The sequence below is a fragment of the Pseudochaenichthys georgianus genome, chromosome 4, assembly GCF_902827115.2.
Source record: "Pseudochaenichthys georgianus chromosome 4, fPseGeo1.2, whole genome shotgun sequence".
Taxonomy (NCBI): domain Eukaryota; kingdom Metazoa; phylum Chordata; class Actinopteri; order Perciformes; family Channichthyidae; genus Pseudochaenichthys; species Pseudochaenichthys georgianus.
The window spans coordinates 21,153,460-21,166,649 of record NC_047506.1 but is presented as its reverse complement, the minus strand read 5'-3'; the positions used below and the strand labels follow the sequence as shown (position 1 = coordinate 21,166,649).

At 44.0% G+C, this 13,190-nt stretch overlaps 1 protein-coding gene across 2 annotated transcripts in view; it reads right to left on the bottom strand.

The window, feature by feature from the left end:
- The window catches only part of anos1b (anosmin 1b), a 69,381-nt gene that overhangs the window by 33,670 nt on the left and 22,521 nt on the right, over positions 1 to 13,190 (bottom strand). Inside the window, exon 3 of one of the 2 annotated variants that reach the window (XM_034080470.2) lies at positions 187 to 261. In XM_034080470.2, the coding sequence (XP_033936361.1) occupies positions 187 to 261 (75 nt within the window). The remainder of the gene's footprint in view (positions 1 to 186; positions 262 to 13,190) is intronic. The other variant, XM_034080471.2, reaches the window with a different exon arrangement.

Sequence of the window (13,190 nt, the reverse complement as noted above, 5' to 3'; positions counted from 1 at the left end):
ACACACACACACACACACACACACACACACACACACACACACACACACACACACACACCACACACACACACACACACACACACACACACACACACACACACACACACAGCACACTAAGCACACTAAGCACACTAAGCACTAAGCACACACTAAGCACACACTAAGCTAAGCTAGCTAAGCACTCACTTTTTGTCTTACCTCACACGACTTTGGTGAATGCACCTTCCTGGTTTCCCACAGTTCTTTGCATGGCTGAAGGCACTACACATAAACAAATGCATAGAAATAAAGAGAATGATACAATTATAAAAGACAACAATTGTATATCAACACGTTCTTCAAATAAAATGCTGTTAAACCGGAGGCGATACCTTGTCCTCTTGCCAGCTCATTCCTCATGCTACCAGTTGTTATGTTTAGCTAGCTTCAGGCTGATATTTAACGGATCTATGGATCTATTTCTACATCAGAAAGTGAAAAAAACATTTCCAAAAGTTTCTAAACCAAGTGCAACATAACTTTCTTTGTCCACAGGCCAAATGGCTAGTGAATATATTGAATATTACCCGCCACTGAATTGATTGCTATTTCTGGGTATCTGTACTACATGTAAGGTATCGACCAAAAAACTCCCAAGGTATCTGCAGTCCACCCTTTCTGTACCCAGATCTAGAAAACATGACTTTTTTGTATCGTTTTGCTTGGAGCATTCTTCGGTTTTAGCAGTGTGTGATTGGCCCTCTACCACAGTGGATAAACCAATATGGTCTGTGGTGTGGTGAGGTTGAACTTAGTGTTTATCACAGAATTGGCAGCTAATATTTAACAGCACCATTTTTACAGTCAAGGGTAACATTTGGGGTTTTTCAAATGATACCCACAGATTACGTTTATTTCACCAGCATTTTACTTGTGCTTATTTTGAGCCCATTGTCTTTTCCTTTAAGTAGCTGAGTTCTGAATAATTGTTAGAACAAGAATAAATGATAAAGTGTCAGATTTTTTGCATGAAGTGGAAAGTGGAAAGGCTCTCGATGTTTAAGCTGTGAGGGAACAGAGAGAACACTCACTCCTGGAACACACATGCACACACTCATCTGGTTTGCCACCTCAATGAACTGGTGAATGATGGCTCTTACCAAATTAAAACCAGACAACATATAAAATCTGCGGTTTCACCCCAACCTCCTCCCCCTCCTCCCTCCCTCACTCCCTCTGTCTGTCTCCCTCAGCTCCACAGTGTGCCTGGCTTCAATCATTTCTCCGGATGACTCCATCTCACTGATTCCAAGGAACAAAAACTATCAACAAAAAACTATAAAACTTCATCTTTTATACAAATAAATGGCTACTGTTGCATTAAAATGATTCTCCATAATCATAGGCTGTTTTAAAAAGGCTAATTTGCAGTGTGAAGACTATAAATACATTTAGGGTTATCATCACCCTCTAGCTATGCATTATAAAATCATGTAAGTGTTCATTTAATGTACTCAATAAAAGACATTAACTTGTTGCTGGGATTCATAGAGCATCAACAAACCAAAGCCAGTCAAGCCACATGTGCTTGTTTCTTAACATAAAATGGATTCTCAGTGGGAATCATGATAGCTGTTCAATGTTGTTGTTGTCTCATTTCCTACAAGTCATGGAAGAAAAAAGTTTGTGTTAGCTAAAAGCAACACTCCACCCTGAAGTCTCCCTAAAGAGTATTAAACACTCTTGCTCTGTGCTTGAAATACAACAGTAAAAATGTTCTTCTCCACAGGGCTGTAGTCAGATAAAATTGATGTCGGCTACAATCGATTCCGAAATTATCAATAAATAAATATCAAGAAAAATCAAGAAATGATGTCGATTAAGCATGACCATAACGTTTTACCGCACATTGGTGCACCTCGCTGAGAAAAACAATTGTTTTCTATGGCTTTTTCAAGATTGTATAACTTTACCTTTTGGGGTCAAACAATCATGTTAACTTCTTTTATATTTTATTTAATAAAGAGGTAAACACAAATCTATCAATAAACATTGTCTCCTTGCTATTAAACAGATACTGCTTCCCTTCTCAGGCTAATTTTATTTTAAGCAGGCACAAGCTTTAATCTGGAGACTGTCAAAGCCATTTAAAATAAGGGTAGCCAATTTATTTTAAAGCATTTTTCCTTTTTTTTTTATTGTGGCCAGCCTAAGGCACACCTGTGCATCAGCATCTTGATATGACACACCTGTGAGGTGGGATGGATTATCTGGGCAAAGGAGAAGTGCTCACTATCACAGATTTTTTCAGATTTGTGAACAATATTTGAGAGAAATGGTTATTTTGTGTATATAGAAAATGTTTTAGATCTTTGAGTTCATCTCATGAAAAATGGGAGCAAAAACAAAAGTGTTGCATTTATATTTTTGTTCAGTGTATATACACTCTTTACATAATGGCAGCAAGCATATACCAATGTTTAAGAAATCTGGGTCAACCACATACACACTTGTGAATCTCTTTTTTTTACCACTTATTGCTCACTTTTTTCAAATCTCCCTAAAAATGAAACGCACTAACCCACCATTCCCTACCATCCACACGAACCAACCCATTGTCTATTTCACACGTGCACTTCACCTTGCATCCACTCATCCTCAGCTGCCAGTTTGATCAGTTACAGACATGTTTCATTTCTTATATCCTCCCTTTGTCCTCCTTCTCCCTTCCTGTTCTTTTGAGTTCCTGTCTTCACATTATCACCCCTTGTCTTCTGTGGACTTTTCAACTCTTCCTTTACGTCCTTCCTTTCCTCACCTCAACACTTCCCCTCTCTTTTATTCTGTCCCTGTCTTACAGGTTTTGTTTTACGTGTTTACACATTTTCATATAGAGCACGTGGGCCTTCCCTGTGAACTAAAGGTTTACATGTTATCGTAATCTCACAGGTTTGGGTCTTTTTCCTGTCATTATCTCTACTGTATTGTATCTAACAAAGGCACAAATGCCCCTAAAACTAGATAAACACATCCATCCTTTAGGTCTGCATGATAAGAGGAGCATATGGGTGAGTTCTGTTTGCTTTCTCCCTTCTTTGACCAATGGTTAAATGTAATGCAGAACCATTTACATGCATTCGTATTAGAGTATTATTTTACAATAGGACATAAATGTAATATTACAGTAGGGAGAGAAAGGCAACAGAGGTGGGACCTGGGGAGTCGAGGATAATGGATTTAAGCAAAAACACTCATGGTATGCACATGAGTCACACCTTACACTCTCAAATATCACTTAGATGTTGTAAATCACTGAAAGGTACATGCACTGTATTTGTGTAAGAGCAGCTGAGAGACAAACGGACACTTCTGGCCTTGAAAGCTCAATGATGAGTTATGTGTGGGAGTGAGAGAGCAGAGGTCAGAGGTCAGAGATGTTACTGTTTAACACACCAACACACTGTAACAGGGCCCAGATTAAGGACCGCGTGTGTCTGTTTGTGTGCACAGCTTGCATGGGAGCTGCTCAGATATCTGTTATAATTAATCACACACACACACATACACACACACCTTGTCTCTGGGCCCTCATCGGGCCTCGCCTGCTGTTTTATGGCCTCACCTGCCACGATAGAGGGATGACAGCCACACTCAGCGAGAGGGAGGAGAGGAAATGGGAGAGGGAGGGGAGGAGAGATGTGGTTTCAGAGTGGATAGAGAGGGGGGGCGGGTGAGTGTCAGTTGAAAAGGAGAGAAGAGATGAAAGACACGTAGTGAAACAGGTCCAGAGGAAAGAGACAAAGAAAGACAGCCACGGACCAGATGTGCTCACTCAGTCTCCAGTTCAGTGGGTGCAGCGTTTGAAACGATTATGTTCATTTATATTTTCAGACTTTCATCGGTTGTTTAAATACTGTCCACCAATCAGAACATATGCTTAGTATTTAGGATTAGTTACCATTTAATTTATTTTGCTGTTCCTTGAGTTTTGATGTCAGCACTCGCGCCGGTCAAGTGCCAATCTCAGCCATACTTTTTTAATTTTTACAAAACTGTTCTCAATTCCTAAATTTAACATAGGCATTTCTTCTACAAAAGCCTTTATCTATTAACAAAGCACGTCAAATGTGAATCATTGAATATAAACAAGCTGCAATGATATAGATCAGAAACTATCAGACCTTGTAAGACCTTTAAACCTCTCTCTATCCATGTGAATGAGATGGAAAAGAGTTGTAAAATTGTTGCTATGACTGCATACCCCAATATGGTGATATCCTGTGTGGTATTACCAAGTGAGAGCAGATTTCAGAAAAACCTGGTTCTTAAGAAAGTTTCTAGAAAATATACTCTTACTCACGTTTTAAACACACAAAAAAAGTGAAAGTGATTGTCCATCAGCTTTTCTCATCTTCCACCAACAGCTATTTAGAAAACCTGAAAGCTCTGTTTGAAATGAAGAATAGCTTCCTCATCGTGTTTTCTACTGCAAAGCAATCCAGCAGATTTCCTCCAAAATCATACCTGGAGGTTACTGCAGACCCAGTGACATAAGATAGAGACGTGACACAAACTGTGAAAATGTCTAATGAAATGTTTTTGAACCAACATTATAATTGTTGAAACCCAATATTGGTTGAAGTAAAGTGTGTGAAATGTGATTCTTCAGAAAACTAGAAGAACATCCACTATAAACATAAAGATTCCAATAAGAAAGATTGAAGAATACATGTGCAAAGGTTTAATAACTCTATGTGAATATAAATCAGAATTCAGTTCAACTCGCCAGGCCATAATTGTCACACCTGAAATGAATGAATGAGGAATGGTTAATTGAAGTGACTGACATATTTAATGTACAATAAAAGAAAAAGATCATGAAACATCTAGATTATAATAACTTGTTTTGATCCAGGTGTCAACAAGTGTTATTTTTGATAGTGCAGACTATATGTAAATGCTAAATGAGATCCTACAGAAGATTTGTGAGGTCACGAACATGCTTGTTTTATGTTTTGAACGTGCACACACACGCACACAAGTATCGACATACACACACTATGTAGTACCCGGGAGAAAAGTAGCAGAACAAATTCCACAAATCCCTTTGAAAAGCATTTTAGACTTTTGCCAGACCTTTGGAAAAACATGTCCAACAACCAAAGCAAACTTAAGTCGGCAGCTTGCGGAGGAGTGGAGAGGCTGGAGGAAAGAGAACAGAGGAAAATGTGAAGAAGTCCTGAGGACAGTCAAGAAGACAAACGCTTCGCAAAGAGTCCAGTGGTGAAATGTCTTACCTCTCAAACCAAATGTGCCCACAATAACCTCAGACAAAATACTTTTTTCGTTATCTGTGTTTCTCTCAATCCTTTTTCTTTCTGTGCTTTCTCTGCATCTAAAATAGAACTAGTAAATTGTGCTTGATGGACTACTCTACTTCGGATGGAGAAACGAAGAAATGATGGATAACAAACAGATTATTGTGAGCTGTGAGACCCTATATTGTGGCAGATTTACCTACGAATCCGGCATGTGGTCCCTTTATGCATGTTATGCCCTCGTCTGTATGTCCCTGTTTTAAATCTATCTAAACTGGGCAAAAACATTAGTCATAAAAATCAATAATAACAAATAACTGATTTATAAGATTAGCTGCTTTGTTAACTTTCTAAAAAGCCAAAATAAGAAAACAGAATCAATCAGGATCAGATTTTAAAATAAGGTGTATCCCCCTCAATGCCCTACCAGCATGATTTGGCTTTGCTAACAGTATTTAGACAGAATTGGCACCAAATGCCAAATAAATGTAAGATTTGTCAACAAAACATGTTAAAAACTACTGGACATGTCTGAATAGCAGAGGGGATGAAAAATGGTTCTGTCAAAAGGAAAAGAAAGTTAAGGAATTGAAATTTATGTGCAAGATATACAAGCTAGCACCCTGTTGTTTGCAGCTGCTGAACTGTGTTGGATTATACTTTAATGTCTAAGGAGGAGAGTGAAACATGGGATTTGGACTGAAACAAAAGGATGACCGCTTGACTGTTAAAACTCTCGCCAACACTTTTCTTTTATAACACTGTGATTGTCGATTTCATTTTAAACCAACACTTGATTCGCAGCGGAGTGCGAGTCCGGACCTTCAAGACTGCCCGGAAAACAGTGGGCAGCCCACACTGGAAAGAGAATGAACTGCTGGCTGCCCCGACTGAATATCTGGGGATCATGTTCTAACTGAGGATATGATGGAGAGTGTGTTCAAAGGTGGGTTGGTGCCCACTACAGTAATGTAGATGTTGCATGGTCTGACGGTGGAACTGAGCCTGGAGACAAAGGTCTCAATTTATCCGGCAATATATTTTCCAACCCGGAGCTACGTTCATGAACTCGGAGTAGAAATCTCCCCCCTACCAAGCATGGGGAACTGGGAGGACCCCCCAAGGGAAACCAAGATGACGATGGAGGGACTGCATGTCCCACATAACCTGGGATTGCTTTAAGAATAGGGAGGAGAGGATGTGGCTAGGACATAAAGAAAATGTGACTATCTATATTATTACAGATTGTTAGAGGTGATTTGAGGGAGTGGGATACACTAAAAAAGAATCTTGTCATCTTTATGGAGGATCAGAATATCCTCCAAAACTTTGTATGATTAGACAGTACTCAAAACCACACCGTTCTGATCCACAGTATGATGTTAAATCTATTCCAGGCATAGGCTTAGCACACAGACCGTTCCAACTAGCATAGTGAACCTCTGAAGAGCAAGTAATGATAATATAATGATGAAATGAGTAACAGTGTCTTGATAGCTCTGCATCAGACCTGTTTGTTAGTGGACATCCTGCTGCCTCACACACCTGGTAGACATTACGTTTACTTTGCCTGTGTGTGAGAGATAAAAGAATGAGGAAATGGACAAATGGAATTGAGTGAGGTCTGTAGTTCAGGTTTAGTGAATTCCCATGTGTGTTTCCATGAAAAAGAGTCCACTGATGATGTGACACGAACCATATGTGTTGGGGCAACATCTGCCAAGTGTGTGTTTGTCTTCAATAGAAAAACCTCGCCCCTAACATCACAAAGGAACAGATAGAGCCCCACAGTTGATCGGACAATGCTTGCCTTTATTTATTTATCTTGTTCTATTTCATTTTTACTGCAAGATGCATTCAACTTACTCATGGAGTTATATGAAAAGTGTTCCTCTTTTTTGTTGATTGTTGTGATTTTTTTAACAAATGCTCCTGGGAGTCTGAGATTAAGGATGTTTGAAAGAAAGATATTCAAATATCTTGCTATTTTTAATTGTTTCATGCCCTTTGCTTGTGAAAAGAGATGAGCATCTCAAACTTTCATAGTTCTATATCGTATAAGGCTTCGCCCTCTAAGGCTATCGCTATTGGGTAATCCCCACTGCACGTGTGCAGCACTCACAGACTTATTCCACGCCCACCTATGACGTGGGCCCCACCTCCAGGCTCACTTCCGTATAAATAGATAGTAGGCCCTACAATCCACTCCTACTTTTCTTCAGCACTCCGTTGCAGAAGCATTGACAGGCAAAACAAGTTCTTTTAAGAGCTACTTACTAAAAGAGCAAACATTCCTGGTTCCCCTGGGCCCATCCTCCCTCTCCTCCGGACGGGGGAAACAGGGTGGGGGCCCAGTGTCAACCCGACATATGAGTTACGACCGGAGCTCACGGTGTGAGTTTTGCCGGGGATTAGAGCACGCAAACGCGGCTCTCACTCCCCAGGTGTCGTGCACTCATTGTCTCCATCTCCCTCGGGCCCACAGGCAGTGGAGAGCGGATGCTCTCGCTGCTGCGGCCGAGGATGATTGGCTAGTCCAGGAGTTTTTTACTCTGTGGACCAAGCCCTTTATTTATTGGATCCGAGTGGCGGGCAGCAGTCAGGCGACTCCTTCCCCTCCATTCACGGATCACCATGTGGTTCCCCCGCCCTGTCTCCTTCTCCTCCGGCGGGGGAGACGGGGCGGGGCCCGGGGTCAGCCCGGTAGCCGAGCCTAGGTTCGGCTGCCGGGCTGACGACGGGTCAACGGGTCCCTCTATCCGCCATCACGGCTCTGCCGTCGATAGGCGGTATTCTTCAGGAACTCCCGGAGATCATCGGAAAGGCAGCCGCCTAATGAGATCTCCCGGTTCAGGAGAGCTCTCCTCCGCATGACATAAAGCTGCATAAGCGGCTGCCTCACAGCCTGTCGGTTGTTAGGCAGCAAAGCTTACGGCTTAAACCAGCTGTCTATAAACCCTGTCGGTTAATTAGACAGCCCGGGTTTGTTTCCTATGTCACAGATGTGCCTCCTATACACACCACCGCTCATTCCTCAAGCAGGTTTGAGCGTGAACCTCAATGTCCGTTTTACGAGTTTTCTCCTAAACGGCGACATGAGGAGAGCCGCTGTGTAATACAGCGTGTGGAGGTGCATAAGCCAGCTGTTTGTTACCTGTAAGGTTAAACAGACAGCGGGGCTCGCCGTTTGAGCCGGCTGTAACCTGTTGGTTAGCGGCAGCGGGGCTCGCGGCACAAGCCAGCTGTAATTAACCAGTCGGTTATTTAACAGCAGGGCTTGACGGTTAAACCTGATGCTCCTAAACCTGACGGTTATAGGCAGCACGGTTTTTCCTCTGTCCCTGTGCCTATACTACACACGGTCGTAATGAGCCTAGGGCTGTTATTACGCACTGTGTGAATAGCACTGCACACACCTCCACTCATTCCCTCAGCGGGTTTGAGCGTGAACGCGCCTCAATGTCCAGTTTACGAGCCTTCTCCGAAACAGAGACAGGATGAGAGCTGGTGTGAGATGCAGCGTGTGGAGGGCCCCTCGCAGCCTTTTCGGTCCGGGCCCCTCTTGGGCTGCTTCACTGGCAACGGTGGCGAGGGCTCTGACGTGGCTCATCACCATGACAACCACAGCACATCCAAAACAGGCGTGCGCTCCGAGTATTACTCAGAGTGGCAACACGTGTATTCGATGGACAGATGGATAATAATAATAAGCAGCAAGGCTCACCGGTTAAGCCGGCTGCCCCTGACCTGTCGGTTATAGGCATCATGGCTCGCTGCATAAACCGGCTGTCTTTAAAAACCTATAGGTTTTTAAGCAGCTCGGACAGCTCACCTCCGGCGTGTCACACCCCGCGGGCGGTGACGGCCCTCTCCGTGATGCAGCTGTTAGGCAGGATATCAGCTGGTCACGTGGTGATCCCCCTGGGGCTCCTTCACAGTGAGGAGACTCCAGAGGTGGTTTATTTGCCTGCGTATAGACCCTGTGCGTCAGAGGATACGCATGGTGTACATTCCTCCTTCCGTGGGTTGGGATTGAACCCATGGAAAAATCTCCACGTCAGTGGGGGTGCCCCTGAGCAGAGAGACATCACACACCACAGTGTTCACAGACGCATCTCTCGCAGGCTGAGAAACGTGCATGTCGCAGGCAGTGGGGGGACAGTGGCCGGGTCACATGTCTCTCCATATAAACGTGCTGGAATTACTATATGGAAAGTAATCCAGCACTTTGTCCCGTTGCTGTACAATCAACATGTGTTGATTCGAACAGACAACAAAGCAGAGGCGGCCTGTATAAATCGCCAGGGAGGTGTTCGATCAGCGCAGCTGCTGAACACCCATCCGTTTGGTGTGTAGGGAAAAACCTGGACCCCGTTACGGGCCCCCTGCCTCGTGCTGTCGTTCCTCCAGCTGTTGCTGGACAGGAATTTGACCTATAGCACGGTCGAAACATATGCTGCTGCCATTTCATCTTGCCACGTAGATTGGTGTCAGCACGGTGTGTAGTCACCCTCTGACAAAACGTTTTCTACGGGGAGCACAGAGACTCAGACCTGTGTCACGCGCTTTGGCGCCTCAATGGGTTTTGGCTTTAGTGTTACGCGCACTGAGTAAAGCTCCATTTGAACCTTTAGATCAGGTTCCCCTGAAGTTCTTGTCAGCCAAAGTAGCTCTGCTCTTGGCTCTGACATCCGTCCCGTGCGCGCGCTGGCATGCTATGTTGCACGCACGGCTGCTTACGCAAATCCCAGCGTCTGTTTGTGCATTATAGAGAGCACTCATTAGGGCAGCCTCTATCTGCACAGCGCCTGTCACACTGGCTGGGTGAGGCGGTGTCACAGGCGTATGTTTTCTCTGGGTTGGATCCCCCGGAAAACATTAAAGCACACAGCCCCAGGAGAATATCAACATCTACGGCGTTGCACGGAGGAATGACAGTGGAAGACATTTGTATTGCTGCATTTTGGTCTTCACCCTGTTCTTTTATTCGTTTTTATTTGAGGGATGTCTCCCATTCCTCTCTGACACATTCAGTACTGAATAGCCTGCCAGAATAAGTAATGTCGGGGGTTTTCAATTGCATGCCCTCTCTCCTGCCTGTCGGCACTTAGAGAGCGGCCTTTTGTTCCCTTCTCTCGTTTTAACAAGTGAGACTCGATCTCTACTTTTTATAAACGACAGGTAGCCCGAGTAAGCCTACCTTCGTTCCCTGATGGAGAAATATTCATTTTTTAATGCTATATTCCCTGGGAACGTGATGCTCCATTTACGCACGGCGAAATGGACATGGGTTATTAACTGAGTAGGTGTGTTTTGTGCTTCTGGTAACGGACGGAACCAGTGGGGCGTAGACTACATCCTGCTTCGCCCTTAACCCAATAGCGATAGCCTTAGAGGGCGAAGCCTTATAGGATATAGAACTGGGGTTAGGTAATGTAACCCAGCTTCTATGAGTATAGGCGCAGCCCTCTAAGGTTTGGGCCCCACTGGCTCCGCGAATAGCTGAAGAAAAGCTGTTGGAGTGGATTGTAGGGCCTACTTCCTATTTATACGGAAGTGAGCCTGGAGGTGGGGCCCACGTCATAGGTAGGCGTGGAATAAGTCTGTCAGTGCTGCACACGTGCAGTGGGGATTACCCAATAGCGATAGCCTTAGAGGGCTGCGCCTCTACTCATAGAAGCTGGGTTACATTACGTAACCCCAGATATATTGGGAAATTAAACTCATCCTCTAATTTTGCAGTCCGCCATGCTGTGTGTGTGTGTGTGTGTGTGTGTGTGTGTGTGTGTGTGTGTGTGTGTGTGTGTGTGTGTGTGTGTGTGTGTGTGTGTGTGTGTGTGTGTGTGTGTGTGTGTGTGTGTGTGTGTGTGTGTGTGTGTGTGTGTGTGTGTGTGACAGCGAGCGGATATACTGACTAAGTGTTACACATGTTAAAACTCTGTAAGAACAACTTCAGCACTGCTTCAAGTCTAAGGACCCAAAAAGTCATACCAATCCCCAAATTATTCTGTTGAAAATCTCTGTCATAAGTTATTTAATTTATTACACTGCCAAATGCTTTATGAGAACCTGTAGTGGAATGTATGCTGAGACCAAGTCACATTTTGAGAGATTTAACTTAATAATAACCCTAAAATTGGGTTTATAAACATGAGTAAATTGTATCTCCCCCTGAGAAAAGTCTGAAAAGAGTGTTTTTCCTCCAAAAGACCAACAGCTAAGGACCATCGAGCTCACAACTTCCTCCCTTCTGAGTTTCCAAACGGTTCAGGCCCCTTTATTGCACATATGGGGTCTAAAGCATCCAGTTGAATACAAAAAAGTACTTAAGCATTGGATTCAAATTTTAAAAAATACCAGTCATAGAAGGTATAAAAAAAGAAGTATTTGAGATATTGGCCTCTGTTAACACTTCCAACTGTCAGTTAAAAAATGAGTACAGTACAGTATTGTTTACCAAAACTCTGTCCAACCAGCAGTAGTATTACCAAGACCAAGAGTCACAAGCCAAGCAAGAGACGCTGTGAGGTTCACTGGTATTTTGAGCTAAATGCCAACAACATTATGGTAACATGCTCCCAATGACTGTGCCAACATGCTGATGTTTAGCAGGTTTAATGTTCGACATCATACTGTTAAGATCTGTCTGTGTTGGTGTTTTGTCTTGTCTAGATCTGTCTGTGGTTCTATTTCGTCCCTACTGACCGCCAGAGGCGGTGCTTTAGCACTGGATATGTCCATCGCGCGCATGCGCAGCTCGAGTACCAATAACAACAAAGTCACCTGTGACCCACGTGACACCGGCTATATCAGCCGGTATTGTCAGAGGATCTGTTCCTTTCATCTTCTCGCTGCGCGAGGGTACCGTGGCTACGTTTTTGTAGCCTACAGCGTTCAGGTTTGAGCGTTTGATCTGAGGGATTTCTCTGCAAACAGCTGGCCGCGGGGAGCTTCGTGACTGACAGTCGGAGCTACGGGTCGTTAGACGCGTCCTCCAGGAGCTGCGGCCGGCTGTGTAGAGCCTCGACAGACAGGTTGGTGTCAGCTTGTTGCTGGTGATGGCTGTGTTTCCACACCCGCTCCCAGCCAAGTTGTCCTGATTACCGTCTTATTGTTTGTGGCTTAGACTTTCTGGTGACGACAGTGTTCCCGCTTCCTCTCCCATAAAGTTGCCCTTATGCTCTTTTGAAAGTTCTGCTTGTGGCGTTGTGCCCGAGCTATCATTAGCATTTGAGTCCCAGCTTTGGCTGCGTCCCTCATTCAATTTAGTATGGAAGCCCAGAGGGTCATACTTTAAACCCGTTTTTCGTTTAGATGCAGAAAGTAAGGTAAGTACTTTCTATTTCTTAGAAGCTATTATCTGGTCTTAACATTTGTGTTCTGACTTGGTCGCTTGATTGTTAGCAGCAGCCGCTTGGCTAACACCTTGCTGTTGAGCTTAACTATTACTCAGGGCAGTGCTCCCGCTCCCTGTAGCATAGGGTTTGATTGCAGTAGCGCTAGATCGTTGTATTACTGCTCCTAGTACTAGACTCCTAGCACTAGGATGATATGCAGAGAACATCTTCACGGCGGGTGCTGTGTGCTCGGCATGTGCGGTTACTACTGTAACCAGGCACGGTTCTATGCAGGCTGTTCTCTTTATTAGAAGCTAATTATCTGGTCTTAACATTGTGTTCTGACTTGGTTGCTTGATTGTTAGCAGCAGCCGCTTGGCTAACACCTTGCATGTACGGTTAAGCTTCATTATTTAACTCAGCCGGTGAGGGCAGTGCTCTCGCTGCTGCTCCCGGTAGACGCATGGTATGGTTGCAGTAGCGCTATATCGTTGTATTTACTGCTCCTAGTACTAGACTCCTAGCACTAGGACGATATGCAGAGAACAATCTTCAC